At 34.7% G+C, this 19,370-nt stretch overlaps 2 protein-coding genes across 3 annotated transcripts in view; one reads left to right on the top strand and one right to left on the bottom strand.

Moving 5' to 3' along the window:
• The window catches only part of SLC25A12 (solute carrier family 25 member 12), a 161,587-nt gene that overhangs the window by 101,960 nt on the left and 40,257 nt on the right, over window positions 1-19,370 (bottom strand). The window lies entirely within an intron of this gene.
• HAT1 (histone acetyltransferase 1) overlaps window positions 1-19,370 on the top strand; it is a 45,321-nt gene that overhangs the window by 1,492 nt on the left and 24,459 nt on the right. For both annotated transcript variants that reach the window (XM_019727432.3, XM_088794616.1), the window contains exons 2-4: window positions 780-884; window positions 11,739-11,814; window positions 15,101-15,221. In XM_019727432.3, the coding sequence (XP_019582991.1) occupies window positions 780-884; window positions 11,739-11,814; window positions 15,101-15,221 (302 nt within the window). The remainder of the gene's footprint in view (window positions 1-779; window positions 885-11,738; window positions 11,815-15,100; window positions 15,222-19,370) is intronic.

A 19,370-nucleotide genomic window follows, 5' to 3' on the forward strand; every position in this document is an offset into this window, starting at 1 on the left:
TACCCTCTTTGCTTGAAAGTTCCTCTTGATAATGACTTCTTCCGTTGTTAATTATTTGTTATGTATATTGATGGCTAGCCACATTTTAAAACCACTTCGTTATTCCAGTAGGCTGGAATAGTTTATGACTACACATAGATGGTGGTAAAAAAAAAAAAAAAAAAAAAAAAATTTGATATAGTGAAAAATTTCTTTTCTAACCCTGTCCCCATTCGTTCTCTTATCCTAAAGGTAACCATAGTTACCAGTTTCTTTGTGTCCTTCTTGAAATAAGCTATGCATTATCAGTTGATGGTTTTTTAATAGTTGGTCTAGAAGTACTCTGGATAGCATTTTTCCAGTATTAGAAATGAAATGCTACTGTAATTATCAAAGGACATTCTCACTTTATTTCTTAGTGGAACAGTGGCATCCTTTTTATATATTTTTTTAGAACGGCTATATAGGTAGGTATGAATCCTAGCAGGTAATTTATATTAGTATTAAATATTTAGAGATGTCGGTAGTCTGTAATGTTAATTTTCAGGTTTACTCATTTATGTAAAGCAGGCCTAGTTCATAAGCCTTTATCTCAGAAGTGATGTTTTGTCTGTGTTATAATGAGGCACTTAGACAATGTACATTTTATTTAGGAATATGTGGAGAATGACTTGTGCTTTCATGATCTATTAAAATGCTTTAAATTTTACCTTTATTCCAATTCTGATAAGAACCCTACTTTTAGGTTTGACAACTTAAACCTCTTGCAACCTGACATTTTAAAAACCTTTTTCTCCTAGGATTTGGTGCTATGGAGAAATTTTTGGTTGAATATAAGAGTGCAGTGGAGAAGAAACTGGCAGAGTATAAATGTAACACCAACACAGCAATTGAACTAAAATTAGGTATGTATGCCATTTTTAAGTGGTATTTATTTATGTACTGTGTGTGTATATATAGTCTTTCTTTTAAAATTTGAAGTCGAATTTTATGTAAGAGCAATTGTTTATGTAAATATAGTTTTCTCCATTTATTGAACACATTCAGATTTTATTCAGTCTTGGTTTATGTCATGGAGTGGGTAGATGTTTGAGAGGTGGCAGAGTTTATATCTATATATACAGATATATGTATATGTATATATATATATATACATATGTATATATATGAAGTACAGTGTAACAAAAAGTGACAGGAATCAGTGGTCTCAGCCTCTTAAAAATATTTACCCTTTTTCCTTATAAAAATCATAGACAATAAGCGTCGGTGAGGATGTGGAAAGCACTCATGCTGATAGGAATGTAAAATGATGCAACTACTTTGGAAAACAGTCTGGCAAGTTCTTAAAATCGTAGAAACATGAATTTATTATATGACCCAGCAAATCTATTCTTCGGTATCTACCGAAGAGAAATGAAAACACATATCCTTAAAAAAAAACTCATACGTGAATGTTCATACCCTGTTTCCCCAAAAATAAGACCTAGCCAGACAACTCTTCTGCATCTTTTGGAGCAAAAATTAATGTAAGACAAATTAATATAAGACACTGTCTTATATTATGTTAGATAAGACCCGGTCTTAAAATAAGACCGGGTCTTATATTAATTTTTGCTCCAAAAGACACATTAGAGCTGATTGTCCAGCTAGGTCTTATTTTCGGGGAAGCACGGTAGCAGCAGCATTCACAATAGCCAAAAAATGGAAACAACCCAGATACCCATTGACTGGTAAATGGATAAACAAAGTATGGTAAGTATATCTGTATGATGGAATACTATTTGACAGTAAAAAGGAATGAATGTTGGCTAATGCCACAACATGGATGAACCTCAGAACATTCTAGTGAAAGAAACCAGACAAAAAAACCCCCACATACTGTATGATTCCATTTATACGAAATGTTTGGAAAAGCCAAATCTAGAGACAGAAGGTAGATTAGTGGCTGCCTGGGGCTGAGGGTGGGAACAGAATGATTGTAGATGAGCATGAGATTTCTTTAGGGGGCCATGGCAATATTTTAAAATTAGATTGTGGCAATGGTTGCGTAATTTTAAATTTACTAAAAGTCATTGAATTATACACTTAAAACAAGTGAGTTTTATGGTATATAAATTATACCTCAATAAAGTTGTTTATATGCATATAAATTCTGGTTCCATCATTTTTCATGCCTTAGTTTCCTTATCTTTAAAATGGAGTTAATAGTAAAGATGAAAGATGGGTTAAACTCAAGTGCTTAAACAACTTGACTTTTAGAAATTCCTAGTAAATGTTAGCTATTATTATTTAAACAGTAGAAACAAAACAAATGCAAAGAAGATGACATATAAATTAATGGTCCCCTGACCCCTCACTACAAAGATAATACTGATGCAGATTTTTTTCCCTTGTGCAGACATTGTTTTTCAAAAACCAGGATCCTGTTGTAAGGCTATTTTGTTATTTATCTTAACAGTGTCTTGAGTATCATTCTCTATAACTACATATAGATCTACCTTATTCTTTTAAATTATGTAATATACTATAACTATATCATAACTTGTTTAAGTATTCCCTATTGGGGGACTATTCCTCCTGCTATTAAAAAGAATCCTTGTGTTTATTTTACCACTAGTGTGATTGTTCGATGGAATGTATGACTAGAAATTGAAATGCTAGATCAGAGTTTCTCAACTTCAGCACTATTGACATTTTGAGTTAGGTAGTTCTTTGTTTGGGTTAGATATTTCTTTGTTATTCTATGCATTCATTGTAGGATGTTTAGCAGTGTCCCTAGTCTCCACTCACTGGATGACAGTAACATTATCCTCCAGTTGCAACAACCGAAAATGTCTTCTGATATTGCCAAGTATCCCCTGAGGTGATGAGTAAAGTTGCCCCTGTTTGAGAACCACTATGCCAGATCAAAGAGACATGAACATATTTTACTTTAGTAGCAATTGCCAAATTACCTTCCAAAAAGGTACCTGTATTTACACCAGAGTTTTTTGAGATTGCCTTTTTACCTATACCCTGGTCAGTGTTGCATATTGTCATTCCAAAAAAACAACACCCTGCCCTTCTGATGAGTAAAAATGATTTCGTGTTCTAATTTGCTTTTTTTTTTAAAGATTTTATTGGGGAAGGGGAACAGGACTTTATTGGGGAACAGTGTGTATTTCCAGGCCTTTTTTCCCCAAGTCAAGTTGTTGTCCTTTCAGTCTTAGTTGTGGAGGGTGCGCAGCTCAGCTCCAGGTCCAGTTTCCATTGCTAGTTGAAGGGGGCGCTGCCCACCATCCCTTGCGGGACTTGAGGAATTGAACCGGCAACCTTGTGGTTGAGAGCCCACTGGCCCATGTGGGATTCGATTCAAACAGGTAGCCTTCGGAGTTAGGAGCGTGGAGCTCTAACTGCGTGAGCCACCGTCCGGCCCTAATTTGCATTTTGTTTATTAGTGAGATTAAGCAGTTTTGCTTTTTACTTTTGGTCATTTTGATGTCTTATATGAATTGACTGTGTTCTCCTCACAGTAGACTTTTAAAAAAATTTCTAGTAAAAAACGTAACATAAAATTTACCATCTTTGCCATTTTTGTGTGTATAGTTCAGTAGTGTTATTATACTCACATTGTTGTGCAACAGATCTTCAGAACTTTTTCATCTTGCAAAATTGAAATTACCCATTAAATTACTCCCTATTTTGGGCCCCTTCCACCCAGCCTCTGGCAATCACCATTTTACTTTCTGTTTCTAGAATTTGACTATTGTGGATACCTCATATGAGTGGAATCATACAGTATTTGTCCTTTTGTGACTGCCTTATTTCACTTAATATAATATCCTCAAGGTTCATCCATGTTATAGCATGTGACAGGATTTCTTTCCTTTTAAGTCTGAATAATATTCCATTGTATGTATATGCCACATTTTGTTTATCCATTCATCTGTTGATGGATATTTGGGGTTCTTCCTCCTCTTGGCTCTTGTGACTAAGGTTGCTGTGAGTATGGAGGTGTAAATACATCTCTTCAAGATGCTGCTTTGAATTCTTTTGGGTATATACCTAGAAGTGGAATTGCTGGATCATGTAGTAATTCTATTTTTAATTTTTGGAGGAACCTCCTTTTCCATAGTGGCTGCTTCATTTTACATTTCCACCAGTGGTACACAAAAGTTCCAGTTTTTCCACATCCTTGACAACATTTGATTTTCTGGGCTTTTTTTTTACTGTGTTTTTGACCATTTTTTGATTTGATAATTAAAGTTGATTTCTAATTCTAAGAGAAGTGTATCCTTTATATTCTAAGAGAATCAGCCCCTTTTTGGTCATATATTGCAGATATTTTTTTCATAGTTTTGACTTTCGGTTTCTTATATAGAAGCTGAAACTTTTTATCTAGGGAAATTTCTTTTTATGAGTTTTCATCATGTCTTATAAAAAGGCTACTCCCACTCTAAGATTATAAAGAAATTCATTTCTTTGAAAAAATTTTTTTAAATTGAAACCTTTGAATCTTGATATAAGTTAAGAGATAGGAATCCAGCTTTATGCTTTTCCAGATGAGCTAGCCAATTATCCACCTGCCAATTTGTTGTCTTTTCATTAATGATTTAAAATTTCTCTTTTATCATACTAACATATCATATCTTTGGTTTACTTTTGTCCCTGAGTCATTGGTGTACTGTTAGAATAAATGTGACAAATGTATGATGTGACTATGTCTCACTCATTACTCTAAGAGTTTTCCTAAGTTTTTGCTAATGTTTATTCTTCTACATAAACATTTTATGAAATTCCAAAATGATTATTTATTGATTTTTTTTTTTTAAATTGAGGTCTTAATTAATTTTACGTTCAATTTAAGACAATCAACATCTTTATATCAACATTCTTATGGAGTCTTCTAATAGCAAGAATACTTCCTATTTATTTGGGCCTTTTCATGTCTATCTGTAGAGTTTTAAACTTTATAGAAAATAAATGTTTCTTGTTTATTCCTAGGTATTTCACATATTTTATTGCTATTATAAATGGGATCTCCACTTCCATTCTATTTTTCTATTTTTATTAATAGTGTGTGGAGCAAACTATAAAGAATAATTTTTAGTATATATTTTTTCCCCACATCAAAATCCACTTAATTGAAGTTCTACACATATATGACAGCTAAAATTGACTGAGTTATTTGGTTATTCTAATCCTTTTACAATCAATAGCAGTAACTTGCTTTCTTTAAACCAGCTTTCCTTCTTCCCTCCCTCTTTCTCTTCAGCCCCCCCTGTCCTATCTCCCTCCCACCTTCTCTGGATAAATGTTTGTTGAAACTTACAGTGTGACAGGCACTCTGCTAGGCACATGGGATAACTTGAGCTCGACCATATACCAGTAATTTCACTAAGGTTTATCCCAAGATTCTTCCTCCCATGGCAAGCTGTTTTCACTTTGTGTGTGAGTGATTGACAGGCATACTTTTCCCACAGGGATTTGATGCTGTGGGGGTTAGGTTACTGGAGAAAGGGTGAATCTTTTTTTCTGTATTTCATTTTAACCATTTTAAGTGTACAGTTAGGTAGCATTAATTACATTCACAGTGTTGTGCAACCATCACCAGTATTGGCTTTCAAAACTTTTTCTTCACCCCAAACAGAAACTGTTAACTCCTCACTTGCCTTTTCCTCCAGCCCCTTGTAACCTCTAATCTACTTTCTGTCTCTATGAATTTACCTATTCTAGGTATTTTGTTTAAGTGGAGTCATACAGTATTTATACTTTTGTGTGTGGCTTATTTCACTTAGCATAATGTTTTCAACTTCCTTCACTTGGCTAGTGTTTCATATTGTAGCATTTGTCAGATTTTCATTCCAGTTTATGGCTGAGTAATATTCCATTATGTATATATATCACATTTTGTTTATTCATCTGTTGATGGACACGGGTTTTTTTCCACCGTTTGCCTGTTGTGAGTAATGCTTCTATCAACATCAGCATACAGGTATCTATCTTCATTGTAGGTATATCTTTTATTGAAAACATGTTTGGATTTGATTGTATAATTTTTTTTTACCTGGTCAGTTTATCTCCTTTACATTTATTGTTTGTTGGTTTTGTCATCTTATTTTTGTATTGGTTCCTTGCACTTTCTCATTCCTATCTTTTCCTATATAATTATGTTTGCCCTTCCTCCTACTCTCTTGTATATTAGATCCTACTAAAAATCCATATAACCTATTTTTACAATACAGTGTATTGTAAATTCTACTGAGATAATCTTTATATTTTTAAGTTCACTCAGCACTTATTTAGCTGTGCTATGTTGCATGCATTTGTCTGGGCTCTGGAAATAGAACAGTATACAAATAGTCCTTCTCTTCATGGAACTTTCATTCTGGCTATGGGAAACAGACATAAATACATGACAAGTTGTGATATGTGTTATGGAGAAAATAATAGGGTGATCGGGTCCTGCTAAGGTGACATTTGAGTAGATACTAAAAGAAGTGACTCTTTGAGCCATTTAAGTAGCTCAAAGATGAGTCTACCAAGCCAAAGAAGAGCAAGTGCAGAATGTGCTAGACATGTTCAGGGAACATTAAGGAAGCCATTGTGACTGCGAAGCATAGCTTGGGAGGATAAGATCTGGGAGCCAAATGATGAAAGTGTTTGAAGAAGGAAGAAGTAATCAACTTTGTCAAATATTTGCTGGTAGTTCTAGTGACAAGGACTATTGGGATTTAGTGATTTAATGATTTTTTTCCAAGAGAAGTGATAGAGTCATAGGACCTACCTCTTCATAGTAGTTTAAGATAAATAAGAGGAGAGGAATTAGAGTAATGGAGTATAGATTTTTTTTTTTTTTTGAAGAGTTTTGCTGTAAAGTGGAGTTGAGAAATGGGATAGCTGGAAGAATAGACGGGATAAAGTTAGATAACTTATTTTTACTTCTTAAAAAGTGATGTACAATTTATATACTACAATGAAACACACGTTTTTACCCCCAAAATAGCTGCTTTTTAAAATTTTAATTTAAAACCCAATTTTTGGGGGGTTGAGACATGCAGCAGATATGGTGGGTTACATTCCTCTTTGTTTTGTTTTGTTTTTGAAACAATTGCCAACTTAACGGAAAAGCTGGAAGGATAAATACAAAAATCTTTTTTCCCCTGAAATATTTGAGAATAAATTGCTGACTTGATGAACCATCACTACATATACTTTAGTGTATATTTCCTGTGAACTTGAACGTTAGCCTACATAACCAGAATATAACCATCAAAATTAGGAAATTAATATTAGTACATTATCACCATTTAATTCACAGACTCCATTCAAGTTCCCTTAGTTGTCCCAAAATGCCCTTTACAGCAAAGGGATCCGGTTTAGAATCAGGACTTACATTTGGTTTCCTGTCTCTTTTGTCTCCTTCAGATTGGAATAATTGTCTCTCTTGACTTTGATGACCTTTCCATTTTGAAGATTACAGGCTCTTATTTTGTATGTCCCTCAATTTGTGTTTGTCTGATGTTTACTCATGGCTTATTTCAGATTATACTTTCTTTGGTAGGAATATCACAGAAGTGAGGTGCACATCTCACTGCACCCCATTCAGTTTTTCATTAAACTTCTAGTTTTTTCATTTATTTTCTATTTTATTTAGTTGATTGTAACCAGTTACTATTAATGTATTTTGGTGTTCATGTTATCCCTGACTTGGCCAGTGAGAGCCCAGTTCAAGCTGGTTCTTTTTCACATGTCCTCCTCATTATTTGATTACTTCATACTTTGATTACTTTCTGCAACAGGATGTTGCGGGCTCATCTGTTTTCTCTGCCACGGCTCTGAAAACAGCCATTTCTCCAAGGAGCCCTGGTTTCTTTTAGTGGAAAATGGTGTTTTGAAGCTAAATTCTGCTAGGTGAGCAGGTGAACTCATTGCTGTTGAGTATGGCTCTAACATTAATGAGAGCAGGCCTCTCAGTGGACAGAACTTTGCTCCTTCCTATGCAGTCCCTGCTCCCTGCAAGGTGATTGCTGTTCTGATCATTTCTTTCACCAAAATTAGTTCTGCCTGCCTGTTTTAGAACTTTATGTAAGTGTAATTATACATATATATGGGTATATTCAAAAAGTACATTCATTGCTGGTCCTATGCTCTGTTTGCAGTAAGGTGCCATTTAGTATTCCAGGCCCTGATTTTTCATTTTTTTCCAAAAATGTGAGTGACATAGGTTTTCCTGGGAAGAAAATTTTTCGTGCTTCATTTAAATTATTTCAGATTTTTATATTGCATATTTCTCTATTGGAACATTACATATTTTATAGACATTTTGAAAAATGAAGAATATAAGAAATAAAAATGACACATAATTCCATCACCCAGAATAAGTACTTCTGTATTATAATTTGAGGTGTTTCCTTCTAGTTTTTTAGGTATATATTCATTTACATTATTTCTCTTATATAAAATTAAGATCACAGTATCATGTTCTATTCACTTAACTGTGCATTGTGAACATTTGCCTATATTGCCAAATATTTCTCAATAACATGGCTTTATGATTATATAAACCATTTCGTGTTTATAATTTATTTCATCATTCTTCAACGTCTTTACATTTGGGTTGCTGCTTGCTCTTTTGCTTTGCTGACATAACTCTACTGTAGAAAAACTTAAAAAGATTTAATGTTTGTGATATCCAGAAGAAAGTTTGTACTTTGTACATGTTTTCATGTACATGTTTATATTGATTTGGCCTTAACGCCGCTACTTACCAACTTGGTAACTTTGAGCAAATCAGTGTCCTTTTTGTATTATTCAGCTATAAAATGGAGGTTCTGTAGCTCTTGTGAGGATTAACTACAATAGTGTGTGTGAAATTTTTAGCAAATTGCCTGGCGCACAGTAAATGTTCAAGTGACAGCTAATAATATTGTTAATAACATATTACCTTGTGTGTGACTGCTCCTGAAGAGTATATCCAATGTTGGCATACATTATTCACACAAAAACTTGCAGTACATGAATATCAATAGCATTGTTCAAAATAGCTCCGAAGTGGAACCATCCCAAATGTTCATTAACTGAAGAATGGTTGAACAAATATGGTATATCCATGCAGTAGAATTATTATCCAGCCACAAAAAGGAATGCTACTGGTATTGTTTCAATATGCATCAACCTTGAGAACATATTAAGTGAAAGAAGCCAGACACAAAAGGCCACATACTATATGATTCCATTTATATGAAATGTCCAGAATAAGCAAATTTAGAAATTTGATTTAATTTCTTTCATAGTAATTACTATAGTTGTATAAGTATTGAGGGTTGTTTGTTGTTGTTTTGAGAATAGCAAACTCGCACTTGTGCCTTATTTATTAAAAGGACTGACCTATTCTTTGTGTCCTTAGCACCACTTGTTTGTTTTGTCTAGGCCTAGGACTTTTTACCTTAAAAACCCTCTTTTAAGAAGATAACGTTCATTCTAATCTCTATCAAGTATAGCCCTTGGTATCTTCTCAATGTATAATCCCTAAAACCTAATCAAATCCAAACAGTAAATATTTAATTATATATTTGTCTTAAGCTATTTGAGTTTTACTTTAAAAAAAAAAACTTGTCACTTTCTTTTTCTTTTAGTTCGTATTTTCTGTGGACTAAACTCCATGCTGAAATAGTAAAACCTCATTAATGTGAATGAAAGGGGCATTTGAAGAAGGCCAATCTAAATTATAAAAATAGTTACTGTAACTAGGCTTATGACACTTTATAATTGCTTGTCTTTTTCTCTATCCATGTCTCTACCCATCATTACCAAAGCCTATATGTTATATTACAAGCAGTAGTTTAAAATTAATTTTTAATAATTTCTGGAGACTTCCAAATATTTTTAAATATTAAAGATGCAGTAGTGGGAATTTTTAGGTTAGTGAGTCTAAACATATTGGACTGCTTTTTATTATGAAATATTACAGACATGCAAAAAAATAAAGGGCAAACTGACGAATATCTGTGATTCCATCACTCATCTTCAAATCTTAACATTTTGTTGTATTTGCCCAGAACCTTTTTTCTTTAAATTTTCATTATGAAAATTTGCAAATATATAGAAAATTTGAGAGGCTAAAACAAGACTTACATATATATTTGACACCTACATTCAATTAGCATTTTGCCATATTTGCTTTATTAGGTTTGTATTTTTGCTGAATTATTTGAAAGCAGGTTTCTGAACATCATGATAGTTTCCTCAAAGCACATGTCCTACTACATGAATACTCACATGTAAACATAATACCATTATCACACCTAAGAAAATTAATGGTAATTACTTGATATCATGTAATTATCTGATGTCCCTGGTTTGTCCTTGAAAGTCTTCAATAGTTTTTTGTAAAAAATTATTTAAACCAGAATCCAGTCAAGGATCATGTATTGTGTTTGGTTGTGATGTTTCTTTAATCTCTTAATCCAGAACAGTCCCTCTCACCCCACAAGGACTGTCACACCCATGAAATTTATTTGGAAGAGTAGTCATTGTGTAGAATTATTAGACAAATCTACATTTTTCTTTTGATTTTTCTGTTTTCTTTTGGTAGTGTGTAACTTGTTCCCCTACCCTTGGAAGATACAAAGCTGACTAGATTTAGGATAAATTGTTTTGCTAAAAACTTCATAGGTAATGCTGTATGCATTATATTGCATTGAATCAGGAGGCACGTAATGTTGGTCTATCCAGCAATGAGTGATTCTAATTAAGATCACTTGGAAAGGTGGTGACTGCCCGATCTCTACAGTGAAAGATACCTTTCTTTTTGTAAATCAGTAATCTGCTAAATGGTAACTTTCATAACCTGCACGTGTCCTGCTCTGTGAGAACAGTGATAGAAATTTTTCATCTACAACTTATCTTTTTCATTTTTCAATTGCTTAAGGATTTTTTTTAGTAAAGTTTTTTTCATAAGATAAACTGGGGAAATGTCCATTAATATCAGTACTCATAATACCTGCAAATAAAAATACCAACAGGATACCCATTTCCATTTTGGATTGGTAGAAATGAAAATTGAGGGTACAGAGCATTGTCAAGGATGTGGGAAACAAAGGAGTTTAAGTAGCTGCTGGTAGGTGTGTAAACTGTTAACATTATTTTCAGAGGGCACTTAAGCAGCATTTATAAAAATATTTCAATACTTTTATTAAGTATTTCTACTCCCAAGAATTTACCTTGTGTGTACTTGTAAAAGCACAGCAAGGTATATATAAGGATGTCATTGCAGCATTATTTTTAATAGCAAAAACAAAGCAAAACAAGAAACATAAATATTATCTTGTAGTCATGAATGATGTGATGACATGGGCTTCGTCAAACTCAGTTTGTTCTTGTTCTCAGAATGTTTCCTATCACGCGTTCTGTTTTTGTTTCCTTGATGCTGTAGCTTTTCTTGTCACAAAGTGTCATTTTTGGTTTTGTTTTCTTTTACTCTTTGCATTGTGTATAAACATACAGAAAAGTAAAAATTAAATCAGATGCCTCTGTCATGCCTAGTTTCTGATTCTTAGAATCAGTAGTTTTTTTGACGCTGAAGCCCTCAAAATGATATTCTAATTTTCATTGTTCATTTGTCTCTTGAGAATCCAGTGTAAATCATTTAATGGAAAAGCAACATGTTAAGTAAGAAAAGTGTTGGCTGTATCCTAGTATAGTGAAATTCTTGAAATGGAAATACCTGTCACCTTTAATATCTTTAATACCTCTGTATTTTTCATTCTTTTAAACAGTTCGTTTTCCTGAAGATCTTGAGAATGACATTAGAACTTTCTTTCCTGAATATACCCATCAACTCTTTGGGGATGAGTAAGTAACTTAGTAAGATGTTTGCCAAATTAGTATGGCAAATTTAAAAAAAAAAATCATTCTTTTTTAAGATTTAGAAATCAGAATTTATTTTCTTTAGTGTTATTTTTCATGTAATTTATTTTAAAATATAAGAATGACATTTTTGACATTGAGACACCAGTTTACTATGTATCATTTAGTACTATAGATGCATTATTTCATTTAATTCTCACAACAGTCTTAGCAATGGTATTATTTGTTATATTGTGCATTGGTGGAATTGGATAGTTGCCTAAGGATATGTGAATGGCCAAAGTTCAGATTCAGGCAATTTGACTGCAGAGCCCATATTCGCAACTACTACTTTTTACTTCCTACCACTTTGCTATACTGCTTCTAGTACAGAATGCACTCCCCTAGAGCTAGAAAGCTAAAGTTGTTATTCTCTGACAACTAAGTTAAGAGAAATTTATTTTTAAAAACAACTTCAAAGATAATGTCCTGCGATATTCAGTGTAGTTCTTTAATTTCCTATACTTTGATAACATTATTAGAAGAGTCAGTTACCTTTTTATAAACTTGATTTTGAAAAAATTTCAAGTTTGCAGAAAGTTGCAAGAATAGTACTCTGTATAGCCTTTACCTGGATCCACCAGTTGTTAACATTTAGCTATATTTGCTTTAATCATTCTCTCTTCTTATATAAATATATTAATACGTTTTTGTTGAACCATCTGAGAGTAGGTTAGATATATCTAGATTCCTTACGCCTAAATTCTTTAGTGTGTATTTTCTAAAAACTAGGGCATTAACTGTAGTAGAATTATCAAGACTCTGGAAATTTACTATTGCTATAGTACTATTTTCTAATATATTGTCCACATTTCAAATTTTGCCAATTGATTTTCAGTGATTTTTTTATAACAAACTTTCCCCTTCCTGAATTCAATCTAGAATCACATATTACATTTAGTTGTATCTCTTTAGTCTCCTTTAATCTGAAACAGTTCCTCAGCCTTTATTTGTTTTTCATGACTTTGACATTTTTGTGGAGAGGAAGTTAGTTTTTTTAAACCTTTGTTTTGGATTAGTTCGTTTTTTCATGATTAAATTCATATAACACATATTTTCATAGTACTATGGCATAGGTTGTGTCCTTCTTGGTGTGTCGTATCAGAAAGTCCATGATATCTGTTTGTCCCATTGTTGGTGAAGTTAACTTGGATTACTTAGTTTGGAGGTGTCTGCCAGGTTTCTCCACTGTAAGGATAATGTTTTTCCCTTTGTTATTTATATATAATCTGTGGGGACATACTCTGAGACTGAAAAATACCGTGTTTCCTGTCAAGCTTGTACTCAGTAGTTTTTAAATCCGTTAATGATGCTTAACCTTAATCAGTATTTTACTGATTATAAAATGGTGATTTTTCTACTCTGTCATATCTTCTACATTTATTAGTTGGCATTCTACTGTAAGGTAGAGCTTCTCTTCCTCTTCTGTATTTTTTTAGTAACAGAATAGATTCAAAGATTCTTTTTTAATTCAATGGGATACAATCTGTTCCTGTTACTAATTTTGATGTTGAAATCATCCCAGGTTCATCAAGTGGCTACCCTGTCCAACTGGCTTTTGAGTCCTTTTGATATATCGTCATCATTTGGGGGACACTTTACTTTCTGATACAATAAGATGTTCCAGATTCGTCTAGTACTTTCTCTGTTAGTTCTAGAGTCAGCCATTTTCCCAAGGAAACACTCGTTTGTTGTATTAGGGAAGGATGTTTAGACATAGTTGGCATTTAAAATATTTCCCTTCACGGCTATTTTTCTTATGTATTATTTCAGCATCGTTTGCATATTTATTTAATGTGTTTTTAAATTGACAAATGTCTCTTCACATTTCCTGAGAATTTCTTGTTATTAATGTATCAGATTGGGCATTTTATGTGTTTAAATATTAATAATAATATTTTATTACATATTGATTCATGCCAAAATTTGAATCTTTCATATCTTAAACAGGTTTTATTTTTATTACAAAAATAAGAAAGAATGTTTTCTCGTTGGATTTCTGTCTTTAAGGAGCTAGTCTCTTCTCACTGCTATTGAAAATTTATTTCTGTGGTAATATCTTAGTGGGTAGGATGTGATTTTATAGATACTGTTTAATCGCATTTTGCACATAGACTTGTCTGGTTGTATGTCATTGAGTGGTATGCTGGCATAGCTTTCTTCTGAGATAGACAGATGGCAGTCACATAATTGTGATAATCCCGTATCTTATGACTCAAGCATGACATCAGTCCTGATCCTAGTACCACTGCCACTTCTTTCTCCTTAACTGCACATAATTTTCAGAGTCCTGGAATGGAAACTGCTCATATTTTATTTTGGTAGTCAAGACAGAAATCTGGAAATGACACTGCTTCTTTTAAGCATTCTTCTTTCAGAATTCACTTTTAAGAACTTTACTGAGATATAATTTACTATACAATTCAGTGGTTTTTAGTATATTCAGAATTGTTCAATCATCACTACAGTCAGTTTTAGAACATTTTCATCACTCCCAACAAAATACTCATAACCAATTTCCCTCCCGTCTCTTTTTCCCCCACCCTTCCTAATCTACTTTCTGTGTCTATAGATTTACCTATTCTGGATATTTTAGAATTCACTTTTTAAGACTCTTTTTAAGCTGCAAAAGGGAATAGCAAGTCATAGATTGATAACAGGGAGCAGGGTTGGAAAAGTAGCAGCAACTCCACATCTGCTTTCCGAGTTCCTAACGGGCTGTAATTAGACAGGTGCTATGACCACTTTCAGTAGCTCTGGATGTTGGTGATGGAAGCAAGTGGTAAGTTGGAAGGACAGGGCCAAGTCTACATCTTAGCTGCTTGCCTAGCCAGGTGCTAGTTTAACACTACTTGTCTCTAATGTAAAATGCCTCCTAGTACTAGTAAAAGCAGCAGTAGCAGCAGCAGCAGCTGTTGCAGTGGTAGGAAGCATTTATTGAGTTCTTTGTACGCTGTGCCAGTCACTGTGACAAGCAGTTTACATGTATTAACTTACTTATTTAACCCAAACAACATTTCTGAGGTTGGTGCTGCTATTCTCTCTTATTTTATAAGTGAGGAAAGCTGAAGCACAGTATCATTACAGATTTTTTTTTTTTAATAAATATAGTTTAAACTCTTGAAACTACCTGTGAAGTTAAACTTGTTTATATGTAGGATTAATACTATGTAATGACTTCACAAAGACTCATTTTGGGGTCTTAGATTACTACTGTTTTTTCCCCTTTCAGTGAAACTGCTTTTGGTTACAAGGGTCTGAAGATCCTGTTATACTATATTGCTGGTAGCCTGTCAACAATGTTCCGCGTTGAATATGCATCGAAAGTTGATGAGAACTTTGACTGTGTAGAGGTAAGAAGAGAATTAAATTTTAGACTGTTTTCCACTTGAGTATAAAACAGGCTTTAAAATTTAAAGGTTTGAGGGAGGAGAGAATCTGTTATATAGTAGCTTTAAAACCACATATTCAATCTTTAGTGATGGAGATGATTGCCTATCATTTCAATTAACCTCGTTATTTTGTTCCTTAGCTGATCTGTTTTCTGAGTGCACCTTCTCCATGAAAACCTTCACTTTTATGATTAAAGTTGTATTTTATTTACCAACTTTTGCTTTTTATTATGTGCGTGAAAATTACTTCTTTACCCAGAAGTTAAATAAGATGGCGGGAAATAGCTAAACTTTCTACTTTTACTTCATGTAGAATTTGCCTATTTAAATATCTCTGGCTGCATTTCTAATTCCACAAACTTTGCTAATATATTCCTTTATGAACATGGATAATTAAGCTGATTACATTATAAAACTATTTGAAACAAATGGACCAAAAGAGTGAAGACAAAGAGAGACACTGAAGAGTATGCATCTGTGGCAGGCTGAAGAATGGCCACCCAAAAGGCAGTGTGACCACAGAGACAGTGATGTGACCGCAAGCCAAGGAATGCTGGGAGCCAGAAATCAGAAGTAGCAAGAAATATTCTCCTCTAGAACCTCTGGAGGAAGTGTGGTCCTATTGACACCTTGATTCAGCTCAGTGATAATGATTTTAGACTTTGCTACTAGATTCTTGAGAGAATAAGTTTCTGTTGTTTTAAGTCTCTAAGTTTGTGGTAACTTGTTACAACAGCCACAGGAAACTAATGCAGATTTTTGTACCAGAAAGCAGGGTGCTACTATAACGAATAACAAGAAACTGTAGAGGTGTCGTTGGAAATGGGTAATGGGTAGTGACTGGAAGAATTCTGAGGCACATGATAGAAAAAGCATAATTGCCTTGAACAGACTGTTGGTAGAAACATGGATGTTAAAGGCACTGCTGGTGAGTGCTCAGAACAAAGTTAGGCGCATGGGAGAGAAAGCCTATATCATGTTGGAGAATATATATATCATCATAAATAGAATGTTGGTAGAAATAGGAATATTTAAAGGTTCCTCTGGTGAGAAGGAAATGAGGAACATGTTATTGGAAACTGGAAGAAAAGAGCTCTTTATTACGTAATACCAGAGAGCCTAGCTGAATTGTATCAGACCATATCTGAATCTCCATACATTTGTCCCCACCCTGGTGATTCCAAAACCCTGTCCCACCAAACTTGCAGGCCCACCCAAGCCACTTCCAGTGGCTTTTCCATACAAACAACCTGTCTTGGCTCATACTGTGGACTTCCCTAAAAGCTCTCAAAAGTTCACAAACCCCAAACAAGCAGCATCTGGCCTTGGTGTGCCCCGTATCTCTTGCTGAGCAGCCCTAAGTCCAGCACTGACTGGAGCTGGCCTTGGTTCGAGGCTTGGCCTCATCCAGGCACCTTTAAGCCCAGTGTGGGTGGTGGCCATCAGTGGATGGCTTTGTGGCTCAGGCCAGCTGGCCCCGGACAGGGCACAGGCTGCAGCTGACTGTGGCATGCATTGGGACCCCTCTCAGGAGGCATCGGGGTCAGCACACCCAGTGACCAGCTCTGGACTGCACCGGAGCACTACCCAGCTGCCTCTGCTGGCCACATATCCAAAAGGCAGAGTGGCAGGTACCAGAGCCCTGCTAAAGTGAATCCTGTTCCATAGGGTTAGCCTTGCACTGTAGTTATTGCCAGTCTTCAAAACCAATCAGCCTGAGGGTCAGTCCCTCCCATTGACATAGAACCAGCAATCAAGGATCATCTACAACAAGAGGACACACACAACCCACACAAGGGACACCTGGAGCACCCAGCTCAATTGACCAGGGAGACTGTGCCACTGGGCCCCACAGGACACCTACAACATAAGGCCACTCTACTAAGACAGACATAACAGCTCTATCTAATATGTAGAAACAAGCAACCAAAATAGGGAGACAAACGTCCCAAATGAAAGAATAGAACAAAGTTCCAGAAAACGAACTAAACAAAAAGGAGACAATTTAGCAGATGTAGAGGTCAAAATACTTGTTATAAGAATGGGCAGTGATCTCAGAACTACAGCAAAGAGATAGAAAACATAAAAAAGAACCAGTCAGAAATAAAGAATACAATAACTGAAATGAAGACTACATTAGAGGCAATCAGCAGTAGATTAGATGAAGCAGAGGACTGGAACCAGCAATTTTAAAGATAAGGTAGCAGAAAACACCCAACTAGAACAGCAAAAAGAAAAAAAAAAAATCCAAAACAATGAGTTTAAGGGACCTCTGGGACAACATCAAGCATACCAACATTCACATCATAGGGGTACCAAAAGGAAAAGAGCAAGGAATTGAAAACCTATTTGAAGAAATAATGACTGCAAATTTCCCTAACCTGGCGAAGGAAACAGACAAGCCCAGGAAGCACAGTCACAAACAAAATGAATCCAAAGAGGCCCACACCAAGACACATCATAATTAAAATGCCAAATGAGAAAAAAAAAATCTAGGACTTGATTATTTGGGAGATTATCAGCCTATCCATAATGTAGAAGACACTAAAATTAGGAGATTCATTATCAGGAAAGTGTTGAGAGGAAGCCCAGAATGTGGTTAGATAACCTTTTGCTCTTGCTGGAGATTAAGCATGTGACTCAGATTTCAGTAATCTCAGCAAAAGCCAGAAATATGGAAGATCTGTGGAGGACCATTTTGTCTAATGGTGTGAACCCCTGTGGCATACACAGATTGCCCACAAGGGTTTTGAGAATGCTATATCAGCAGAAACAATGCCAGTTTGCACTGACAGGATGAGGGAAGGTTGATGAACTTTCCAAATTCTATAGGCAGGAGACAGGCTGATGACACTATTCAGCTGAAAACGTGCTACCCTTCAAGAAAAAGGAAGAATGATTGAGGGTGGAGCTTCAAGCCCAGAGGGTGGGGTGGAGCCACAGGCCTCAGAATTCCTAGACCTTAAAGGCTCAGGAAAGAGGACTTCCAGAAATGCTTCAGAAAGTGGAAGGACTGATGGGATAAGTGTGTTCAAAGCGAGGGAGTGTATTTTGGGGGGGGGGGGGGTTAATGGCAATGGTCTTTTACTATAATACAATTTTTAATTTAAAATTTCACCATATCTTTTGATCACACCTCGTATTTAGTATACATCCTGTTTAAAAATGTTAGGACTGTTTATGACCTAAATGGGTCCAGGCTCTTCTGCTTATTAGTTTTTATTTCTGTTTTTGCAGTGTATATTTTTCCCCCACTCCCATACTTTTGTGCTATTAGCTCTCAATTTACTGCTGTCGTGAGGGGTTTCCCTCTTACAAACAATCCACATATAGGTGAAAATACCATATTGGTAAGCTTAATGGAATTGTAACATGAATTGTATATAAAATGAAAGCGGTCTGAAATAGTCTCTTACATCTTTTATTCAACTTTAGTGTTAGAAATATTTTGAGCACTTACCCTTTTTTTGTTCCTACTTCCCAGCCCTGTTCGAGATGATTTAGCTTAATAATATGTAACTATACTTAATACAGTATTTGTTTTATTCAGTGGTTTGTGTCCCTAGGAAATTTCTGAAATTTTGCAGCTTTGAAAGTGTTTTTGAGTAATGCTGTAGTCATGGTGATTTGATGTTTGAAAATATTTAATCTCAGCAAACTGGCATTTAACACAGACTTATTAAAATAGAATTTTTCTATAATGAAATATTTCTTACTAGATTTTTGCATTTTCAAGCCCAGCTAGGTACTCTTATTAAAAATGCAGGTGGTATTTTTTCCTTGTGTTACACAAAAATTCACTGTTGTTTGAGGGTTTAGGTGGGTTTTTCTTTAAGTTCCAGCTGATAGTGCTGATGATTTCTTTCAAAGGAACTATTGACTTTAGTTATTGATAAATCTTTCAAATACTAAGCACAGTAAAGATACCTGTGCAATTGGCTTCTAATTGTTTCGTTCTTGAAAACCGGGTTTTTCCATTTAGAAATACTATGTTGGGAGTAAGGAATCAATCTTTTATAATGTCTTTTTTTGTAGGATTATTTATTTCCATGGTTGAAGATCATTTATTTAAATTACATGCTCAAGCAAAGACTTTTCCCCCTTATAAAA

This window comes from Rhinolophus sinicus, chromosome 17, assembly GCF_057876585.1.
Source record: "Rhinolophus sinicus isolate RSI-liver-muscle chromosome 17, RSI-T2T, whole genome shotgun sequence".
Lineage (NCBI taxonomy): Eukaryota > Metazoa > Chordata > Mammalia > Chiroptera > Rhinolophidae > Rhinolophus > Rhinolophus sinicus.